The sequence below is a fragment of the Tachypleus tridentatus genome, chromosome 10 (genome assembly GCF_004210375.1).
Source record: "Tachypleus tridentatus isolate NWPU-2018 chromosome 10, ASM421037v1, whole genome shotgun sequence".
NCBI lineage: Eukaryota > Metazoa > Arthropoda > Merostomata > Xiphosura > Limulidae > Tachypleus > Tachypleus tridentatus.
The window spans coordinates 187,308,881-187,333,741 of NC_134834.1; the positions used below are offsets into that span (position 1 = coordinate 187,308,881).

At 35.6% G+C, this 24,861-nt stretch overlaps 1 protein-coding gene across 1 annotated transcript in view; it reads right to left on the minus strand.

Moving 5' to 3' along the window:
- Positions 1-21,918: 21,918 nt before the first annotated feature.
- Positions 21,919-24,861, minus strand: part of LOC143231156 (homeobox protein Meis1-like) — a 216,157-nt gene continuing 213,214 nt past the window's right edge. The window contains exon 11 of the mRNA XM_076465812.1: positions 21,919-24,750. Within this exon, the coding sequence (XP_076321927.1) occupies positions 24,512-24,750 (239 nt within the window). The 3' untranslated portion in view covers positions 21,919-24,511. The remainder of the gene's footprint in view (positions 24,751-24,861) is intronic.

Consider the following 24,861-nt stretch of genomic DNA (forward strand, 5'->3'; position numbering starts at 1 on the left):
TACTGTGTAGTGAGGTAATCATCTGGGCCTTGAGGCTAGAAATATGTTTCAACTGGATCACACATTGGAATAAATAACAGTTTATAGCTACGAAAACCAAGCTCTTTGCGGCACCTGCTTCGTAGTAAAGCTTTATGATTTCACGTAGTAATTGATGTCAATATTTATTTTATTTTAATATTATGTCATTACTGCGCTACATTATATAAAACCCTCGTTGGAAGATTGTACATAATAATATTAATATCCATTGATCCCAAGTTAAACGCGAGAATACAATCATCATTAAAACATAAAAGAATGAATTAAACGTATTGGACGCTTCCATGTTGTTGTTTTTTATTGATGACGTAGGCAGCCCTTATCTATGATTGGATACCGTAAGTCTGGTATAAACAACTAATTTGTATTTAAATAATTTTTTTTTTTAGAATGGAGAATGATATTTAAATTCGAATAAAATAAATATTTTTTTCTTTAAAAAAATTAACGTTATAATGTTTTATTTGCTAATGAAAATTATAATAACCTATGTGGGATTAAAAATGAAAGTCCATTTGACGTGAAAAGTTTTCAAAATCTTTTTATTTATATTATTAACATTTTATTCTGTGTGAATAAAATTATACTTTTGGTTTGTTTTGAATTTCGCGCAAAGTTACTCGAGGGCTATCTGCGCTAGCCGTCCCTGATTTAGTAGTGTAAGACTAGAGGGAAGGCAGCTAGTCATCACCACCCGCCATCACGTCATGGACTTCTCTTTTACCAACGAATAGTGGGATTGACTGTCACATTATAACGCCTTCACGGCTGAAAAGGCGAGCCTGCTTGGTGTGACGGGGATTCGAACCCGTGATCCTCGGATTACGAGTCGAGTGCCTTAACCACCTGGCCATGCCGGGCCCAGATTATGCTTTATTAAGATGAGCGTGTTTTTATTTCTCTGAGTATCAATATAAAATAACATCTATATTAAATATGAGTACACACACACACACGTATATATAGTATTATATGAATTAGTACAACAAAAAGACTGTTTATCTCTTACAAAACAATAAGGTTCAAAACGATTGGTTTTACCGTGAATTCTTAAGAGTTATAATTTAATTTCAGTAATTGTAAGTCGTGCTAAACTTTAGCTGTTTAGTTAAGCTGTTATACCAAGACTTATAATTTGACTGTGTAAATTAACTTGACAAATTTCGTTGCGCATCTCAAAACAAATATTTTTCCAGCTTACTTAAAAGTTCTCTAGAAAATTAATTTATTTAAGGATTGACCAAGTTCTCTATTATTTAAAATTAAGTCACCCAAAGATTGAGCAAGTTTTATATTGTTTTAAATTAGCTTATTCAAGGATGGACCAAGTTTTCACTCGCTTAAAATTAATTTATCCAAGAATTGGTCAATTTTTCTCTGGCATAAAATTAATTTATCCAAGAACTGGTCAAGTTCTCTCTCGCTTAAAATTAATTTATCCAAAGATTGGTCCAGTTTTCTCTCGCTTAAAATTAATTTATCTAAGAATGGACCAAGTTTTCTCTCGCTTAAAATTAATTTATCCAAGAATGTACCAAGTTTTCTCTCGCTTAAAATTAATTTATCCAAGGATTGGTCAAGTTTTCTCTCGCTTAAAATTAATTTATCCAAGAATGGACCAAGTTTTCTCTCGCTTAAAATTAATTTATCCAAGGATTGGTCAAGTTCTCTCTCGCTTAAAATTAATTTATCCAAAGATTGGTCAAGTTTTTTCTCGCGTAAAATTAATTTATCCAAGAATGAACCAAGTTTTATCTCGCTTAAAATTAATTTATCCAAGAATGGACCAAGTTTTTTCTTGCTTAAAATTAATTTATCCAAGGATTGGTCAAGTTTTCTCTCGCATAAAATTAATTTATCCAAGAATGGACCAAGCTTTCTCTTCCTTAAAAATAGTCTAAATAATGAACTTGTTTATAAGTTACAAAACAACATTAATGTATTCTACAAACAGAGAACGTTATGCAAGTCCGAGACGAACACGATGAGAACAAAGTTCATCATTGTATTTATGTTTGTTTTTCGTTATTTTTAACGTCCATGCCATAACCATAAAAAGACGCATCTTTCAAAAATAGCAGGATATACGTAAATGCGCATATTTCTCTTCTTTTTATGAGAGTAATAATTCCAGCTTTCTTCGAACACCATTCTAACAGTTCCCTTATAAAGAGTGACGTTTCTTATACGTTACAGTGTAACCTACTTCGTATCCGGTCTAGCTCTTTCTTGATATATCTCATCAGCTTATAATGGTATAATTTCCGGTAGGGACAATATCAACAGCAAAGACTGGGTCAATAACGTCATTTCCTGTTTCTCTGAGCCTGAAGGTCATTTTGATATTATTACACGAAGGTAATTCAATAGACAAATACACTTTATTGCAATGTTTATTTGTTTTCGTTTTGTTTGTGTTTTTTTTTCGTCGGTTTTCTGTTGTTTAATATTTGTCTATTTAATTAAATAACACACTGAAATTCAACAGACGAATTAACCAGACTTTCCCCTAGATTAATATCACACGTCCACTAGATGGCTCTGGGGTTCGATATTGCGGTGGGCACAGTCTACTGTGCAGTTTTATGCATAACAGTAAAGAAATCAATAAATAGGATAAAATATTATCTTTCTTAGGTACTTATTAACCCTAAAATTAGCCATCGTTTATAAACACAATTTATTTAAAGCTATTATTGTACTAAATTGTTTGTGGGTCCACACACACATATATGTATATTATAATAATAATAAATATCACAGTTAATATCGCTCCTTATGTCTATGGTCCTCTATGTATCTTACAATTTGCCTTGGCTGGTTTTACAAACTATGACGGCCATGGCATGGCCAGGTGGTTAAGGAGCTCGACTCGCAATCCAGGGTTGCAGGTTCGCATCTCCGTCGCGCCAAACATGCTCGCCCTTTCAGCCGTGGGGGCGTTATAATGTTTCGGTCAATTCCACTATTCGTTGGTAAAAGATTAGCCCAAGAACTGGTGGCGGGTGGTGATGACTAGCTGTCTTCCCTCTAATCTTACACCGTTAAATTAGGAACAGCTAGCGCAGATAGCGTCGTAGCTTTGCGCGGAATTAAAAAAAACAAACAAATCTGCAAACTACAAATTGTAACAAATAAAAATATAAACTAACTAAATATAATTTATTCAATATATAAATGCATCAGTAGTAAACGACGTCATCTTGTGTTAGTAGCTTGAAGGTAAAAGCAAAGTTTTAATTTTTTTTTCGTTTTAGTCTTTGTGAGACTGTTTGGATTTTTCAAGTCATACATTTCTTATTATTCTGTTTTTTCGAAGACCTTTTAGATTGGGTAAAGCGAATTCTTATTTTAGGATGGTTTACTTGTTTCATAATTTTCGCGCAAAGCCATACAAAAAGACTGTTTTCGCACAGCTGTTCCTAATTTTGAGCTCGAGAGAAGATAGTACTAGTCAGTAGCACCCATCGCCAACTCTTGAGTTTTGCATTTATAAATGATTAACGGAATTTGGCTGTCACTCTTAAAATGCATCCAAAATCTCCGAAATGCGGCTCAAAGGTTTTGCAGCAATGGGACCTGAGCCATTTGAGCCCTCTGATTCACAATCTAGGCACGCTAACAACTAGGTTACGCCCGGTTACATTTTAGAAGAGAATAATATTAGCAACCTAAAGATTTGTTTGTTTATCGTAAACTAAAACCATACTGGACTGTCTTCGGTGTCCACCGCAAATGATCGAACCTCGAATGTAAACGTTGTGAATCTGTGAACATACCGATATCCCACCGAGGAATTAGTCCAAAACACACAGCGATCAAAACTATGTCTCTAACACCACCTGTTAGTTGTTGTTGTTTTCGTAATTTTGTTGTTGTTTTCGTAATTTTTAATAAAATATTTTTGTTGTTGTTGCTTGACCAGATACAATATGAATGCACTAAATGTTTCATATCACACGTGTATCAGAGTTTTCGGAATGTTGCCCAAGAAGGTTTTTGAAATGAAGAAAAAAGAAAACTTATGATTGGCTGTTTTAATAATCTCTCTCTTCCAATGATTTTATTTCGTATGACAATTTTACAAATAAGGTAAATATCTAACAGGAATGGAACTACTTTCTTATGAGGCAAATGTTAATTCTGTTTTCAAAGTTTGATAAAAGGCAAATGTAATTCTCACTTTCAGTTTTGTTTTCGTGTGTCTGAGTAGCAGGTCTCCCGGTGGGACAGCAGTAAGTTTACGGATTTACAACAAAAAAATTAGGGGTTCGATTTCCTTTGATGGACATAGCAGACAGCCAGATATGGCTTTGCTATATATAAACACCAACACAAACCTAGTGGCACACTGGTAAGTCGGAAGGAAATCTTATAATGGTAAACATCGGGTTTCGATACCCTCAACTGGCAGTGTATAGTTAGCCCATTTTGTAAATTAGGTAAAGAGAAGCGCTACATATAATTTAACCTTAAATTAAGTAAAGAAAAGCGCTACGTATCTTAAAACCTTAAATTAGGTAACGAAAAGCGCTACATATCTTAAAACCTTAAATTAGGTAACGAAAAGCGCTACATATCCTATAACCTTATTATTTGCTGCAGAAGAGAAATTGACGAAGACAATGTAAGAAGTTTTGTAATTATAACCAGTGCTATTAAGTGGTCTTCCTGAAACTTATCAATAAGGTTGACAGTTCTAATATGATTATATTGTTTCGTAGCGATTTATTTGTGTGAGTTGTTTGTTTGTTGAGCATAACGCTATACAGAGGACTATCCGTGCCCTGCTGATCTGATTTATAGGATTATAACCTATCACTGAACAATCGAGAGGCATTTGGATGAGAGACAAACATTTGAAATAACCATTTTTTTCATAGGCTGTTGTGCGAAACATGGTGTTTCTTATGATTAAAGATCATCATTAGGCCCGGCATGGCCAGGAGGGTTAAGGCGTTCGACTCGTAATCTGAGGGTCGCGGGTTTGCATCCCCGTCGCGCCAAACATGCTCGCCCTTTCAGTCGTGGGGGCGTTATAATGTGACGGTCAATACCACTATTCGTTGGTAAATGAGTAGCCCAAGAGTTAACGGTGGGTGATGATGACTAACCGCCTACCCTCTAATCTTATCTGTTAAATTAGGGACGGCTAGCACAGATAGCGCTCGAGTATCTTTGCGTGAAAGTAAAAAACAAACAAACATATCACCATTTAAAACACTTTCTTAGCTTGGGGTTGTATAATAAAACTCTAAAATGTTATTACATACGACATTTCTTTCCGTTTATTTGTAGCACTATTTCTGTTTTTGCTTTTCTTTCGATGTCACTCAGTACCTCTCGCTTCGGTCCGGCATGGCCAAGTGGGTTAAGGCGTGTGACTCGTAACCTGAGGGTCGCGGGTTCGCATCCCCGTCGCGCCAAACATGCTCGCCCTATCAGCCGTGGAAACGTTATAATGTTACGGTCAATCCCACTATTCGATGGTAAAAGAGTAGCCCAAGAGTTGGCGGTGGGTGGTGATGACTAGCTGCCTTCCCTCTAGTCCTACATTACTGAATTAGGGACGGCTAGCACAGATATCTCTCGAGTAGCTTTGTGCGAAATTCACAAACAATCAAACAAACAAACAAAACTCTCGCTTCTGACTGAAAGCTAAAGGATTATTATAGTTCCTACTAGAAAAGCATTCCCTTAACAAACCAAACCTGGCTACCACATTTTCAATACCTATTCTCCTGCTTAGTGTCAGGAACATAAGATGACCTTCAGCTGGACGTTAATAGTTCTGTACAAATCCAACTTTTACATGCCTGGGATCGACTGTTTGTTTATTTGTGTCTCAGGATGGCTGGTATGGGTATTAACATCAGGATGGCTGGTATGAGTATAAACATCAGGATGGCTGGTATGGGTATTAACATCAAGATGTCTGGTATGGGTATTAACACTTTTATTAAAATAAAGCAGAGAACAACGTTTCGATCTTCTCTACTTTATTTTGATAAAAGTGTTAATACCCATACCAGCCGTCCTGAGATACATTTTTACTTCAAGTGGGTTTCTCGTCGTCACGAATTTTTTGTTTGCTTGTTTTGAACTTTATGCAAAGCTACACGAGGGCTATCTTCGTTAACCGTCTATAATTTAGCAGCGTAAGACTAGATGCAAAGCAGCTAGTCATCACCACCACCTCGAGGACTACTCTTTTATCAACTGATGGTGGAATTGCCCGTACCATTATAACGTTCTCTCAAGTCGAATGCCTTAACCACCTTCTGGGATAGAATCGAGCACCTTTCATACACCAGATAAAGACATTTCCAACCGAGGTAATAAGTTATTAATTCCCACCTATAGCTAATAAGACCGTTGCATCTTTTCCAGTTATCCAGCTACCTCGTGTCAATCTTTTCGTTCATTGGTCTCAACGGTAAATTTGTAGGCTTAAGACACTTAAAACCATGTTTCGACACTTACGGTAAGCACAATACAGACAACCTATTGTGTAGCATTGTGTTTAAAAACAGCCAATCTAAATATAAATGATGGACACTTTTTATACTTACGTAATTTTAAAAACTTTATTGAAGCTCTAAATAATTTCTGGCCTGACATGGCCAGGAGGTCAAGACACTCGAGGGTCGCGGGTTGTAATCCATGTCGCACCAAACATGCTCGCCCTTTCAGCCGTGGGAGCGATATAATGGTACGGTCAATCCCACTATTCTTTGGTAAAAGGGTAGCCCAAGAGTTGGCGGTAGGTGGTGGTGACTAGCTGCCTTCCCTCTAGTCTTACACTACTAAATTAGGGACGGCTAGCGCAGGTAGCCCTTGAGTAGCTTTGCGCGAAACTCAAAAAGCAAAAACAAACAAACAATAACTTCCACTTCAAAGAAGAATGTACATGTTTCAACGCCCTCTACGTTACCTTCAGAAGTTATGTACAAGATACAATTTGTATATACTTTTTTACCCTGACATGTGATATTACCTTTCATTGTTATCTACATAATTCCTTAGTCAACCTTTATTATAGTTCACGTCCAATATCAATGGACTGTTTTGATGGATCTTCATATCTGTTTAATACTTTTTTAACGGTATTATTTTTAGTGTTTCTCTGACATTTAAAGTTGCAATATTGTGAGTTTGTGTTAAAACTGTCGCTTTTTATCCAATAAAATCTCGTGTTGCGTTGTTTGTACGTGCACACCTTTCTATTTTATTATTTCTTAAGTCATATTCTTGTCTTTGTTATCTGTGTTTCAAATTCCTTTCACTTGACAAACGTCAATACTTCCACATTCACGTTCTATTTTGTTGATTACAACTGAATCTTTTAAATCTGTTTAACTTTAATATTCGCCCCTTCAGCTGATACAACGGTAAGCCTACGGATTTACATCGCTAAAATAAGAGGTTCGATTCCCCTCGGTAGGCTCTCGGGCATATATCCCGATGTGGCTTTGCTATAAGAAAACACACACACACACTATTTAATATTCTCTCATATTTCTTTATTCTTATTTATGAGTTTAAAAGATAGGATAAAACTTTTTGTTGCTATATGGTGAAAGCTTTAAATAAATAACATTTTAATCCTATAATGTAAGATAAACGTAGAAGTTTATTGTGGTTTTTTTCATAAATAGATCTTATCGTAGTATTGTTAGCTATGAATGATCCTTTGCTAAATTTCCCATATGTTCTATCTACTATATTTTCTATTCGGTATGTGTTTGTTTTTTCTTATAGCAAAGCCACATCGGTCTATCCGTTGAGTCCACCGAGGGGAATCGAACCGCTGATTTTAGCGTTGTAAGTCCGTAGACTTACCGCTGTACCAATTGGGGACGATTTTCTATTGGCCTGTTGAGGTTGGCTGAACAATCATAATTCATCCTGTATTTTGGACAAGTAATTAGGCCGAGTCATTAGGGTCTCATTCCGTGTCAGGTTCATTAAGAAATTAATCGTTTTCATTCTTCATGCACTTACACGTATACGTCCATGTGTAATACTTACATATATGTTTATATATCTGTTTATAATCCGTTAAGAAACTAAAATGGAATATGTTTATAATTTATTGATTTTCTTACAGAATACAACTGTGGAATTTTTTTTCTTTCTGTTTTGAAGTAAGAACGTATCATTTTCTTTCAATAAAATTTCAGATTTGTTTTTTAATTTCGCGCAAAGCTACACGAGGGATATCTGCGCTAGAAGTCTATTATGTAGCGGCGTAAGACTAGAGACCCATTGTGAACTCTTGGGCTACTCTTTTACCAACAAATAATAGGATTGACCATCACTTTATAACGCTCCAACGGCTGAAAAGGCGCACATATTTGAGGTAACGAGGATTTGAACCTGCGATCTTCATATTATGAGTCAAGTAGCCTAGCCACCAGGCCATGCTGGGGCCTCTCAGAATTTTGTTTCAGTTATAAATGTTTTTTTATTGAGTAATAATTAGAATATCATCTGTGAATAGTATAAGATGAGATACTTGATTCACAAAAAACCAATGTTAATGAAAGTACATAATAAGCTATTGATTTTGATATTTAAAAAAATATATATATATTTTCCTATGGGCAAGCGGCAACTTTATGGATTTATATGACCATAATCTACGTTTGATTCCCCGAGGCAAACACAGCAGGTACCCAATGTGGCTATGCGTTAAATTAAACAAACAAATATCTAATACGGTAATGAAGTTTTGTCGTACATACAATATAACTTCCCTTTATAACTGTTAATTTTTTATCAACTTTAAGAGCATATTTCAGTTGTACTTGTGCTGCTTCGTTTTGTGTTTTTATCTTGTTTGCAGTGTATGAAACATGTTTGATGCTTATATAGAAAAGTACATTATATTTCACCAGTTTAATCTTTGAACAGCATGAAACTACTAGGCAAGGAGATTAAGATTGCAGAATTTCTGTATTAAGTATGATTAAATTACGACTCCGAATACGCCCATTCAGTCGTGTGGAGGGGCGTTACAATGTAACAGTCAATCCCCCTATTCGTTGGTTGGTGTCGAATAGTTCCCTTTCCTCTAGTTTGTCACTTTAAAAATAGGGACAGCCTTCGTGTAGCTTTGCCCAAAATTCAAAACAAACCAATCAAAATAAGGGACAGCTGACACAGATAGCTCTGTAGAAGCTTTGCGTGAAATATCAACAACCAAATAAACTTAATTAGTTAGGACTGTTGTATTAACTACGGTTAAATCATTGATACTTTCGATGGAGATAAATTTTTAAATAAAATAGTCCCTTCGAATTTGTAAATTTAATTCATATTTAATAAATGTTACACTGTATTTTAGTTTTAATCTTATAATGAAAATTCAAGACCTTTGCATTTTGAAAAAAAAATTCTCTGTATCATTTTCTTCAAAGGATGTTATGTAGTAGAGAGGTTTTTTTTATTGTTTGTTTGAATTTCGCGCAAAGCTACACGAGGATTATCTGCGGTAGCCGTCTCTAATTTAGTACAGTGTAGGAGTATAGAAAAGGTAGCTTTACTAACGAATAGTGGGATTGACCGTCGCTTTATAACGTTCTCATGCCTAAAAGGCCAAGTATGTTTAGTGTGAAGGGGATTCGAACGCCTTAACCACTTAGCCATGCCGGGCGCCTTATAGAGAGGGAATTTTTAAAATTTTTATTAAACTTTTGTTCATTTTCGATTTTCGCTCTAATCTCGTAGAGAAGATAAACACTGTTAGGAAATTTCAATATTCTGTTTATCAAATTTGTGAAATATTTATTTCTCAAACTAGTGCTTTGTTTTACTTATTCTATTTTTTTACTCAGAAACATTTTGGAAAAAAAAAATTGTACCATAGATTTTGACGTTCTTCTATGGAAAACTTATATTTGAAGCGAGATTTTCAAAAATATTACTTTCTTCTTCAAAGCCGCTACTTTTAGTTGTATTTGCATCAAAACACCCACTAGAGTTCGCATTTAAGAAATCATTTGTTTTTGTGGAAGTTCTTAAGGCCTTTGTATTTAAAAAAAAATGTATCACAGGTTAACGTGTTTTTTTTTCACGGAAATTATGTATTGGATAGGAGCTTCACACAAATAAAATTTTGATGAAAATTCCTTATCTTTAAGGCTTAAGATTTTTATTAAAAAATTACTCATCTTTGATTTCACTTTACTCTTGTAGAGATGATAAACACTATAAGAAATTTAAAATTTTTAATCAAATTTGTGAAATATTAAAGATTTCTGTTTATTTCTCAAACTAATACTTTGTTTTACTTATTCTATTTTTTAAGGAAAAATGAATTCGATTCAGGGTTTCTGAAAATATATATCGTTTTAATAAACTTCAGATATGCAAATTCTATTGTTTTTTGGCGAATTAATAGGCCATCTGAGCTTAGAAATTAATGCTGTTAAATTTGTTTTTTCTTCGAAAAAAATACATTTTGTTTTTGGAAGAGAAAAACTTATTATAGATTTTGATATTATTCTACGTAAAACTTACGTTTAAAATATATACTTTTCAAAAATCGCTCGGCCCGGCATGGCCTTAAGGCACTCGACTCGTAATCTGAGGGTCTCGGGTTCGAATTCCCGTCACACCAAACTTGCTCCCCCTTTCAGCCGTGAAAGCATTATAATGTAACGTTGAATTACACAAGTCGTTGGTGAAAAAGTAACCTAAGATTTGGCGGTGGGTGGTGATGACTAGCTGCCTTCCCTCTAGTCTTATACTGCAAAATTAAGGACGGCTAGCGCAGTTAGCCCTCGGGTAGCTTTGCGCGAAATTTAAAACACACCAAACCAAAATTCGCTGCTGTTAATTGTTGAATTATCAAAATACCCACTAAAGTTCGCATTAGAAAAAATATTTCTTATTCGTAAAATACCAATGTTTGTCTTCTCCGGAAGAGGAAAGCGAAAACAGAAATTGGCACAATTTTAATAAAAATACGAAGCCTTAAAAATGAAAATTTTAATTACAATTATATTTTTGAAAAGCTCCTAGCGGATATATAATTTACTCTGAAGAGAATGATAACCTCTGACGCCAATATTTTTTTTCCTAAAATGCAAAGCCCTCAAGCATTTTCACGAAAACAAATGTTTTCTTAAATTCGGATTTTAGTGGATAATTTGATACGTAAAGAATTAACAGTTGTGACGTTTGAAGGAAAAAAAAATATTTTTGTTTGTCTGTTTAAAATTAAGAAGAAATCTACACAATGGACTGTCTGTGCTCTGCCCAACACGGGTATTGAATCCCAGTTTCTAATATTATGTGTAAGTCAGTGTGGCCAGTTGGTTAGGATGCTCGACTCCCAATCTGTGGGTCACGGGTTCAAATCTCTGTTCCACCAAACATACTTGTACTTTCAGTCATGTGGGCGATATGAAGTGATGGTCAATCCAATTACTCATTGGTCAAAGAGCAGCTCAGGAGCGACGTTCGAAGAAAGATTCATATTTTGGAAAAGCCCACTTCGAATAGAAGTTTTCCTGAGAAGAACATCAAAATTTATGACACTAAATTTGGGAACGTTGACGAAAAAATGATTATTATTTCATTCTTGAGATATTTTAATACAGTAACAATGTTTAAATACAGACTGATTATTAATTCATCAAAAACAACCGAATTTACATACGTGAAGTGTAATCAAAACGATGTATCTTTCCTCAAACTATAAACTGAGTTCATTTTTCCTTAAGAAATGGAATAATTAAAATGAAATAATGGTTCGAGAAATAAACACGAAACTTTAATATTTCACAAATTTGGTAAGAAAAATAATAACTTGAAATCTCTGTCAGTGTTTGTTTTTTCTGCAAATCGAAATCAAAGACGGGCAAAATTTTCATAAAATCTTTAGGCTTAAAAAATGAAAAATTTTCGTCAAAATCTTATTTTGGAACAACCTGTATCCAATTCATAATTTTCTTTGAAGAAAATTGTAACCACGAAAACGAACGAGTTCTTAAGTGCTTAGTTTTGCGAGTATTTTGATACGTCATTAACAGTAGCGACTTTTGTAGAAACAATAATGTTTTGAAAAGCAAATCTTGAAAACAAGTTTTCTAGAGAAGAACATCAAAATCATTTTTTTTGTCTTAAAAACTCAAAGGATAAACTTTGGATAATTTTACAATATACATATATCTATTAGATATTTAGATAATTGTATATTTTAATACAGTAATAATGTCTAAGTTCAAACTGACGATTTTTTAATCAAACACGATAGAATATGCAGACGAAAAGCTTAAGCCTCACAGCGGTAAGTTTGCGAACTTCCATCGCTATAAACTCGGTTTAGATACATGTTGTATGTAGCTCGTGCACTCTTGCAGCTTTGTGCTTCTTGTCAAACAAATAAGCTCAGAGTTTAATTAAAACGATAAATGTTTCCTTGAAAAAACAGAATCAGTAAAAAAAAAAAATAAATTGTGAAATATTAAAGTTCTGAATGTCTTCGATTTCCCTTTAGCCTAACGGAAGAAGATAAAACTCCGAAACTATTTTTTTCAATTATAAGATTTTTTTCAGTAAATTGAGAAATGTTATTGATTTGGGTTATCACCATATTCATACTTAGTTTAAATGGTATATAATTTGTAATAAGAGATATCTTAAGTCTGTGAAAATTACGCTCTGAGAAACTAACTGTTCGAGTCCCCGTCGCACCAAACATGCTCGCCCTTTCAGCCGTGGAGGCGTTATAATACAGCGGTCACTCCCACTATTCGTTGGTAAAAGAATAGCCCAAGAGTTGGCGGTAGGTGGTGATGACTAGCTGCCTTCCCTCTAGTTTTACACTGCTAAATTAGGGACGGCTAGCGCAGATAGCTCTTGAGTAGCTTTGCGCGAAATTCAAAACGAAACTACAAACTTTTCTAAGCGCCCTCTACAGCCATTAAAGTTCAAACATTTTAATATTGCACACGTCCTTACAAAACTATACTGCTATACTGACCTGATTGTTACAATAGTCACTCTATAATATTGTGTACATGTGAACTTACGCTCTTAAGTTATTTGAAAACATGTTTATATCAATCAAGTTTATAATTTAAAGGATGGAGCATGGCCATTGTGGTCAGTGTGCCCAGACTTTACATCTGAAGATTCATGGCTCGCGAAATGTTTGTCCATGGGTGTGCTATAAGTGCGACGTTCAGACAAGAAGAGTCAAAGTGTTAGCGGTTGATCATCCAATTTCTCTTTCATCTGTCAGATTAAAATTAGGGACAAGTATGCGTATATGGTATTGTGTAGATTAGCGCAATATTTTGAAACCAGACAAATAAAAAAGAAGCACTTTTTCATTTGTCACGAAGTAAAGTCACGAATTTTAGAAGGTGAGAAGTTTTATTTTTCTTTTAATTTTGCAGAAAGCTACACGAGGGCTATCTGTGCTAGCCGTCCCTAATTTAGTAGTGTAAGACTAGAGGAAAGGCAGCTAGTCATCATCACCTACCGCCAACATTTGGACTACTCTTTTAGCGAATGGTGGGATTGACCATCACATTATAACTCGACTCGTAATCTGAGGTCCTCGAGCGCCTAAACCACCTGATCATGCCGGGCCTGGTGAGAAATAATGTCCACAATCTAAATATGTATTTGAGGGGTTTTAACTCATATATATTTAGTCTAGAAGTTAATTAGTAGAATGCTTCATTCCAGAAAATATTTTTTCGGTAATTTTCAATACGAACAATAATGGATAACACGTAATAAAAATAAATGACTTGATTTGTATATTGTGGAATATTTTACTTCTGCCGCTATAATTCTTAAAGCCTCAACAATCCACAAGAGTGGGGGGAAATTATTTCCAATTTGCCGGAAGTACTCAATTTGAATTTCAGGGATACCTTTGGTGATTCACGGAAATGCCCTATTTATAACAAAGTCATAAGTCCGAAATAATAATAAAATAAAAACTAAAGAACCCCTGAAAGACACTGACAATCTTAGAACGTAAACGAATTCCATGGGGAACAGAGACCTGGTGGTTAGAGCATTCGAATCGCAATCTGAGAGTCGTGGGTTCAAATCCAGTCCTTGAACATGCTCGCCCTTTCAGTGTGGGGACGTTATAAAGTAGTGGTCAATCCCACTGTTAGTTGGTAAAGAGTAGTTGACAGTAGATGGTGTTGACTAGCTACCTTCCCTCTAAGATATTGCTTCAAAATTCGGGACAGCCATCGCGAATATCCCTTTAGCAGATTTGCGCGAAATTCAATAAATAAAGAAACAAACAAGACGTGATATATTTTACAGTGAAAGATGCACTTCATATCGTGTGTGGCTCTGAGTTGTGTCTATCTATGAAGGTGACGGTCAAAGGTCATTATTTGATCAGACAAGAACAGCTCAAAGGTTGGTAGTAAGTGATGCTGCCTTACTTCTAATTCAGGGGCTTCTATTCTCCGGTAATAAATTTGTAGGTTTGCAAGAAAATATTGAGCAAACATTGATCGAAGTTCGATCTTTTTCAGCTGCAGGATCAAATATTTGTTCATAATACACATTCATGTTTTTTGGACAAAAAATATAATAAAAACATAATCTAGCGATGTGGTTTGAGGTGACGCGCTCAATATTGTTTTTTTTTTATTTTCACGCATAGCTGCACGAGGGCTATCTGAGCTAGCCGTTCCTAATTTAGAAGTGTAAGGATAGAGGGAAGGCAGCTACATATCACCACCCACCGTCCACTCTTGGGCTACTCTTTTACCAACGAATTGTGGGATTGACCATCACATTAGAACACCCCCATGACTGAAAGGTTTAGTGTGACGGGAATTCGAACCCGCGACCCTCAGATTATGAGTCAAACGCCTTAACCCATCTAACCATGCCGGGCTACAATAAATAAGACAGTTTGAGGATACTTTGAACGTTTGTTGAGGACATACAATAAGTATTGAAGAAAAATGTCACAAAGTCCTCTATAAAAAATAAATAGAAAAATTACCCACGTTGAATTATCGTCTTCACATCAAATGTTTTTATGCAATAATATTCAAAGTTTATAATGTCAGAGAAGAAGTGTGTGTGTGGGGGGGAGTACCACCCACCTCCTTCCTGGTCGATATCATCCAGCTGACCCCTGCTGCTGACAAGCAATCAACCTAAGCTCAACAACGGAACAGCTGCTCTTAACGGGTAGTAAATGCACTCTGAGAATATCTACTATATCAATATCGCCAGGAGGCGCAGACAAACAGCTTGTCTGGTAGAACAGGTGTTGCTGACGGACAAGCCATTGAAAGTACCAGTTAGTTATACTGACTCTTGTTTAGCGTTCGTTCACAACTACGACGTCCCTAATGATTTCAGGAACCTAAAATGATTGGTGTTATTGCACGAGCTCAGACTTTTCCTAGTAACTTATTACTTTAACCCTAACGGTTTAATTTCCAGTCTAGGGTTTGTTTGTTTTCTTCGATTTTTAGCCGCGTTGTACGATCATCGGTGTCGGCGAATTTCGATTCTCTAATAATTTCTCTCTCTTACCAATATGATCATAGCATTGTGATTGTCACTTATGGTGTAGAATATACCATGTAGTCATGTTGACTGGCATTTCAATTTGAATGTCACTTAGGGTGTATAATAAACCAAGTAATGTTAACTGGTACTCTCAATGTGGTAAACTTTCATTATCGAATTGTATATACAGATTGCTCATTTCTTGTTAATCAACTCGTGACGAGAAATTCTTGTTCCAATACCTGTCGAGTATCAACTGTGTTTTTTCCCCAGCTGTTTGGAATTCCAAATTCACTCACTCTTTAAAACTTAGTGACAAGTTCCATTGGAAGCTGATGAACGCCCGCGTACTCTCTTCACCTACCTGTCCGAGCTGCTGTTCCCTCATTGCAAATGTCACCGTGAAAGACTAATTTATGGTTACAATGACCAGAACTGGAAACATGTATATATAACAGTCACGTTGATGTCGTATTTTGATGCTGTATAACGAATATCGTGTTTCGATCCGTGCTTATTTTCTTCTGATTAACGTGTCACGAATATTATAAATATTATCATTAGTGTCTCATTCATATTTATAGAACAGATGTCATTGCGTTCTGATTCTAGCACTATTGTAAACAGCATATTGTCTTTTGTTTCTTTAGAATTTCGCGCAAAGCTACTCGAGGGCTATCTGCGCTAGCCGTCCTTAATTTAGCAGTGTACCGCCCACCGCCAACTCTTGGGCTACTCTTTTACCAACGAATAGTGAGATTGACCGTCACATTATAATGCCCTAACGGCTGAAAGGGCGAGCATGTTTGGTGCGACCAGGATTCGAACCCGTGACCCTCGGATTAGGAGTCGAACGCCTTAACACGGTTGTCAAATATGTCTAATTTATTTCGAACTGCGCATTGTTGACGACTTACGAATTAAAATTAGTTGTTATTTTGTTCAGATATGTGTTTAATTGTAATTTATTGTCACAAGTACTGTTACTGTGCTCCGATCTATACAATGTTGTGATTTTTTTTATGTAACAGATATGTTATTGTATTTCTGCCCTACCGCTAGTACAGCGATAAGTCTACGGATTTACAACGCTAAGATTAGGGGCTCGATTCCCTTCAATTGGCTCAGCACATAGCCCAGTGTGGCTTTGTTATGGGGAAAACAAACACACACACACACACATTGTATTTCTTTTTCACTGGCCCGATAAAAAATGTTGTTGCCATGGTAAAGTTTCTAAGTTTTCAGTGAAGCTGTTTCTAAAATTGGAAAGCTGTGTCTGTTCAAAGACAGCATCTAATTACACTTAGACAGCATGAACCTATCTTCCTATTTATGACAAGGCTACTAAAGATACCTGCTGTTTTCCCTAATCGTTGAAAAAATAACCATATCTTACCATCATGCTAAGGGATTTTCTGTTACTCTTATAACACTCTCACAGCTTAAATTAGGAAGAGGTGATATTTTGAGGTACGGCACAGATCCGAACCCGGCTTGTCAAGTTCGAAATTCATAACTCCACAACAGCCCGTGTCCATATAAGTCCAAGAGTGGAGGTGGGTGGTGATGACCAGCTGTCTTCCCTCTAGTCTTACACTGCTAAATTAGGGACGGCTAGCGCAGATAGCCCTCGTGTGGCTTTGCGCGAAGTTCGAACCAAAACAAACCAATCAAATACGTCTGTCCTAAAACGTCATGTTTTACATCTTTCCAGTTCTACAACCACCAGAAAAGTGAAAGACAAGCTACTGTGTTTGTCACTCTATCTTTGTTAACCTAAAGATGACCTAAGGAAGGTCGAAAAGTTGATCTCTGCCTATCAATAAAAGTGTTAATACCCATACCAGTCGTTCTGAGATACAAGTTACTGTATTTACGTCAAAATCCATACTGGTGCTTAGACTGGTAAAATGTGTTAAACAAACAAACAGAGCCACAAAAATTCATAATTCTATCTGTATGCTAAGCTTTACACTTCTGACAGACCCCCCCGACCCCCAACTTTTTCCATCACGCACTCTTAGTTCATTCTAATCGTCCGTTCTAAAACTAACGTTCAGATGTTTTTTTGAAAATATAGTTTTCCTATTTTGTGATTTTATTCTCTGGTTTGTTAGTGAAAAAATAAAACAAAAAATACAACAGTTTTTATAATATTTAGCTACATTGAGCAAATAATTTAAACTGTGAATAATTCAGTTCCGTAATATGTAGAACTATCGTGATCTTCGTCTAATATAGATAAATACTTTATTTAAGCGAAGTGGGTATTTGAGGCCTTAAATATTTATAAAACTTCCTATTGTTGCAAGGCCTGGCATGGCCTCGTAATTCGAGGGTCGTGGGTTCGAATCCCGTCACAACAAACATGCTCGTGTTATAATGTGACGGTCAATCCCACTGTATCGTTGGTAAGAGAGTAGCCCAAGTGTTGGCGGTGGGTGGTGATCACTAGCTGCCTTCCCTCTTCTATTACACTGCTAAATTAGGGATGAATAGCGCAGATAGCTCTCGTGTAGCTTTGCGCGAAATTCAAACCCAACCTATTGTTGCAACGCCATCTTTGGTGAGAGAGTTTGTGATTGTTATTCTTCGAGCATTGCGTAAAATTAACGAAGTCTTGCTTACGAATAAATAAATACATTGACGTTTAAATTAGCATTAATGCATAGCAGGTTTTTCTAGGGATCAATCTACACAGCTTAATGCTAGTCCTTCCTCACATACGAGTCTTAAATTTAAAGAAAATTTTCTTTTTCCGCAAGATGGCGCTATGAATCTGCTGCATAGAAAATGTTTCGAGTTGGAAATCTTTATATCAATATAAAATAATGTGTTTGTGCGCAAGGTTCCTTTTCTTCATACAGATATAATAATTTAAAGTATCTAATCAAACGGTTTACATGTATAGAAATAGTGAAGATAGAATAAAAGAATTGTCCATATAAATGTGCTTCGAAGAGGTTGTTGTTGTTTTGAATTAAGCACAAAGCTACACCAGGGGCTATCTGTGCTCTGCCCACCACGGGTATCGAAACCCGGTTTGTAGCGTTGTAAGTCCACAGACATGCCGCTGAGCTGCTGGGGGGCTGTTTCACAGGAAAACTACATTATGATTTACCTAAACGCTGTTCACCGCGGGAAATCGAACCCTGGATTTTAACGTTGTAAGTCCGTGAATTTAGCGATGACCTACCGGAGGGCAAACCATATAATGATGCAACGTAAAAATCGGTGAAATAAATAATAAAAAAATTGGGGTAAACTTCTCCCCCTTTTCTTTTAAGCTCATATTGTTGTTTACCAGTTTCAAAAGAGCCCCCAAAATCTTAATTTCTTAGCTTAACTCACTGACTTTTACAATTTGTTACGAATTGTGTGTATTTATATAAGTTAGCTCTTACAAAAAACAACCACACACTTTATACTGCTGACCCATTAATTTTAACACGGATTTTTTTTCTACGAGAAAATGTTTTGACCAAATATCACTACTTTTTTATTTTTTGGCAATTTTCAACAGCAAAAATACTTGAATTTAATGAAAATCTAATTATTTTTATACATACAGGTCAGTTTTTGACTATTTTTTGTTTGGTTTGTTTTGAATTTCGCGCAAAGCTAATCGAGGGCTATCTGCGCTAGTCGTCCCTAATTTAGCAGTGTAAGACTAGAGGGAAGGCAGCTAGTCATCACCACCACCGCTAACTCTTGGGCTACTATTTTACCAACGATATATTGTGATTGATTATCATATTATAACCTCCCCACGGTTGAAAGGGCGAGCATGTTTGGTGTGACGGAGATTCGAACCCGCGACCTGAGATTACGAGTTGAGTGCCTTAACCACCTGGCCATGCCGGGCTTTTTTCTATTAATGTATGTCAAGTGTTACATAATTTCAAAGTGTAATAAAAAACAAAATAAGATAAAACGAGGTTTGAACTTCAAATTTTCAGTTGACACTGCAACATGGATATTTAATCTTTATCTATAGGGCTAATTTTTGATGCAAGCTTTCCATCTAGTCCTAAACGATTCTTTGTTTGAATTCCGATCGCATATATTCCCTGGCAACCGTGGAATTAATTAACCCTTAAAAATTATGAAATATATTTTAAAATTACTATACATTCTACAGAAATAAAACCATCTATGGAGGTCTTTCACAGAACGTTACATTTTGCCTTCATCCTGAGATACAGTTTAGCAGTGTATGATTTTGGAATATTGTCTCGAATGACCTGTTTTACTCCTTGTAATTCAGTCAAGTTGACTGGTTTCTTTCTCACCTTCTCAGTTTCTACGTAAGCCCATGCAGCTTCGCGATAGGTCACATCGGACCTTTTATTTACCATACTGGACCTTCATGTAAGGTTATCAGTGGTTGCTAGTATTCAACAGACCTCCTTACCGATGTCGTTTCGCCACATTTGCTGTATGCTTGGGATCATTCTCTTTCCGGAAGATGAATTCCTGTCCAATGACACCTGTTTCTGAAGGAACGATATGACTGATCAATGTGTGCATGTACCTGTGAGCAGTCAAGGTGCCATCAGTTTTGTGTAGGTCACCGCTAACTGAGATGCAGCTGTAAACTTGTACTGTACATCTACATTGAATACAATGCTATTCTCCTCTCCGCCGTCGAATAAACTGTCTCTGATTTTTGATAAACAAACAGAACACGAATTAACCTGCACAGAGCACAAGCCTCCAACTTTGCTCATTCTAGTTTTGAAATATGATGCCAATTTCAGTGTTCTGGTGCATCGATTTTAGAACAGTCGTGTATCCACTGAGACCATTTCTGGCTAATGTTCGTTCTACTTATCTTACTTAAACTTACAATAATACCACTGGCAGCATCCATTGTCTCTTAAAGAACACATCCTGAGGTACTTAATATTTGTAGAGTCTTGGTTTTCTACTTCGACCTCTATAACTATTAACAGTGCGAGTTTCATTTATCCCTGGCTAGTCTGTCCACACTCTTATGTACGAAGCATCCATAATGAATCTAACATTTGGTTTCTGCAATCTTATTATGCAGTATTTCAGTTTTTAGCTCCTGAGTTTACTTTTACAAGGATTTATACTGACGTGTCTCTTTGATTGATTAATGACAACCAATCACAGTGTAAACTGTTAGCACGTGACTGTATTTTAATGCAGTTTATTTTACCACGATAAAAGGATAAACTTAATGTTGTAATTAACTTTATTTTTATTCCCTCACGATTTTTGTCATTGTTTCCAATACTTGAAGCGTGTTACTGTTCTTAGTCAGGATATAATACGTAACCTACTATTCAATATATACAAGTTTGGTACGAGGTGGTAAGCAAAAATATCAAAGTATTATTACAAAAAGAGAGAGAGAGCCAGAAGTGGTTCGAGTAAAGTCTTCTAGGGATATTTTTGTTTCTATGGGTTACCACTGGTGAGTCAAAAAGCAAGAGAATAATGGATGTTCTCTTGGGTATACTGAGTGACCAATTTGTGGTTTTAACAAAATAATCTTCGGAATTTTACAAACAACACTTAGTACTATTCAGAAATGACATGTCATGCGGTCTGTTAATCGTTTATAAACTAACGGTTTACTTCTCGTGGGTTCTAGAACATCCATAAGACTTTCACGTTGCGATTGGTCTAGAAGAACCAGCGGTTGTCAACATTTAAGCAAAACAAAATGTGGCTGATTTTAATCAAAACGATTCACTCATGTATAGGTTCATTGACGTTTTGTGAAAAATCTGTATGTGATGGAAGAAAACAGATATTTTTTTCAGATTCAGAGTACAGAAATTACCGTAGAATATGTAAAACATTCAAAACAACAAAACCATCGTAGCCCTGTGTAACTTATGACCCAATGTAAACGAATTTTAGTGCTTTTTTCAACATGTTGGATTAATTTTAACCTGTTCAGTGCGTAGACAAGATAACTCGTTCAAGCCGATCGGTCGGTAACACAGTGCCACGGACGAGTTAATTCGTTCTCAATAATACCTAACTTCAACGCTAGATGTCAGCACCACACATACATTTTTTTGGCCTACTTACAAATTGTTTCACTTTCGATCCAAACTGGCGTCACGAAAAAAGTTACAAAATGAAGAAGCATTAGAGTTATATTGTAGCAGCTGAAATACTTGGCAGTCAACAGGTTAATGATGCCGAGAAAAGTTTTGTTAACTACAGTTACACGTGAATTACACCGGCATTCCAAACCTTTTACATATTGCTCAAAACTTAACTTTTTATGTCCGATATTTTACTTGTAATGCTTGCTTCGGAAGTGGGTTTGTTTGAAAATCAAGAAATGAAATAACAGGAGAAAAAATATCGATGTCATTCACTTTATTAACGACAGTTACACAGAACAGACAACAGAAAACGAATCTATACAAGCTTTTTTTCTGCCAACATATTTTCTGATTGTACCCTTATTGGACAGCATATTCCTTTTTAACCACACGTGTTTTCGTTATACACATCTTAAAAGTCAAACTAATTCATTTCTAGTGACCTTAGACCAATAATAAAGATCGCCGTAGGCTAGACAGTTATTAAATTATTCAAAATTCAATAATAATAATAACAACATAAGTAAAACATTTTTTTGATTTTGAAAACCTAACGATTTCCATTCCGTTTCAATGTCCAGTCAGAACCTTTCCCAAGAACAAAACTCAAGGTGCTCGTACTGTTGTATGAATTATATTAAACAATAATATATTAAGCTAGCATGCTTTTCATACAACAGTTAAAGACAGTTCTAGTGTTTCATATGTCAGGTTTTCACCTAAACGTGCACTACATCATGAATCACATTCGATTTCTTTTGCAGTTACTTATCACGAGACAGGAAAGACTGAAATTCAATTCCATCGAACTTATGGTTTGGAATGAAATGTAACGAATTCCTCGGGGCAACGACTCACCAATTCTTTCTGGCATTAGTTTCGTACGCGAACTGTCACAATTCACATGTTGAAGAGCTTTCTGCGTTGGCAAATTCATGACAATATGAACAAATTACATAAGCTATTTATTAATTGCTCAACTGAGGGTTGTTAACGTTACGTAGATTTTTGTTAGAAGGCAAAATTTTGCTACTTTTATTTTAAAAACTCGCCTTCCCATACACTATGTTTTATATTGATCAACAAAGATAAAAAAATGTGAAAGCCAAGAAACTTTAGCATCATTGTCCTCGGCATCTACATACGAAATCCAAATACCAGCTGGATTTTCAAATCTATTTTGTTGTCGTGAAACAAACGCAAAGAGAACTTAGTATTTTTTAATACTCGTATACTACAAACTGGCGTGTTGTCAAATTACGATTGTTTTCTTAATCCGTTAACAACACATAAAATTATGGCACTAAAGAGGACATTGTGTACAGCGTGCTTAGTTCACCCTTGCAAAAGACAGACATATATGCTGACGAATTATGTCATGATGTACATTTTTATATATATATTTATATAGATAGATAGAAAGCCTGAGGAAGATACAACGATTATTATAGCAGGAACTAAAACTATACATTTACATTTGTTTTTAGCATACTACACCTTAGCCCTAATTTCCATAGGCTGTTACCCAACATATATTAAAAATGACAACACACAAACGTACGATACTTCTAGCATATACAATTATACACGTGATTTTTCTTCTTATTTATCTGTCAAGTAACAGATGTAACATGTCATTTCAAGATCACTAGCTCTTACAGTAAAAGGTGTAATATGCCATCTCAAGATCACTTACTCTCACAGTAAAAAATGTAATATGTCATCTCAAGATCTCTTACTTTTACAGTAAAAGATGTAATATGTCATCTCAAGATCACTTACTTTTACAGTAAAAGATATAATATTTCATCTCAAGATCACTTACTCTCACAGTAAAAGATGTAATATATCATCCCAATATCACTTACTTTTACAGTAAAAGATGTAATATGTCATCTCAAGATCACTTACTTTTACAGTAAAAGATGTAATATGTCATCTCAAGATCACTTACTCTCACAGTAAAAGATGTAATATGTCATCTTAAGATCTCTTACTTTTACAGTAAAAGATGCAATATGTCATCTCAAGATCACTTACTTTTACAGTAAAAGATGTAATATGTCATCTCAAGATCACTTACTCTCACAGTAAAAGATGTAATATGTCATCCCAATATCACTTACTTTTACAGTAAAAGATGCAATATGTCATCTCAAGATCACTTACTTTTACAGTAAAAGGTGTAACATGTCATCTCAAGATCACTTATTCTTACAGTAAAAGATGTAATATGTCATCTCAAGATCACATACTCTTACAGTAAAAGATGTAATATGTCATCTCAAGATCACATACTCTTACAGTAAAAGATGTAATATGTCATCTCAAGATCTCTTACGGTAAAAGCACGAACTGAAATAACGATTTTGTCGCCTGTTTATAAACAATTATGTGACGCCACCACTCAATGTGGTTAACCATTATTATTTCTCTGGCATTACAATTACACAGCCAATGTTGAAGTACCACAGCTGTTTTAAGAACAAAACTAGACTTGAACACCAATATTATTGTAGCTTGTATTTCTACACAGAGGGACAGTAAAATATACCCTGGTTCCCAGTACTGACTTGAGGTAAACACATAACGTACATTGAACAATTCCAACCACACAGACACCTGTATTCAGGAGTGTTCAACTGTAAAAATTCTTCCTTTTTTTAGTTACATTTTATTTGTTCTCTAGGTTTTTTTTTTTAACAACCAGATTTCAAACGAACAGAGCCAACGTTTCTTTGGGGGAGTAAAAGCCGAACAGGCTGCTGATGTCCTCTAATGATCATCCCATTACAGTCAGGGTAAGATACGTGTTAATCACTACACGAAAGGAATTCAGAAAATATTGGAGTTTAGCTGGCATGTATGTCCATTATATGTTGTCCTGAGCTATCATACGGTGACCCCTGAGGAGGAAGTCCTGGATGGCCCATGGGAGTATGCGCCATCATCATAGCGTGAGGGTGTCCGGGTAGTAACATGGTCTGAGAATGAACAGGTGAGCGGAGTTGGGACATCTGGGAGTAACCACCCATTCCTCCCATGTGACCCATTCCCATTGATGGTTCGGAACACTGCAGGTTCTGTATACCTAAAAATAATATTAAAAAACCCAACTAAATATAAAATACTACACTTCTGTAAATTTCATTGAAGAACTTACTAGTGGTTAGAAAGATACCATAAAAGTAATGATTTAGAC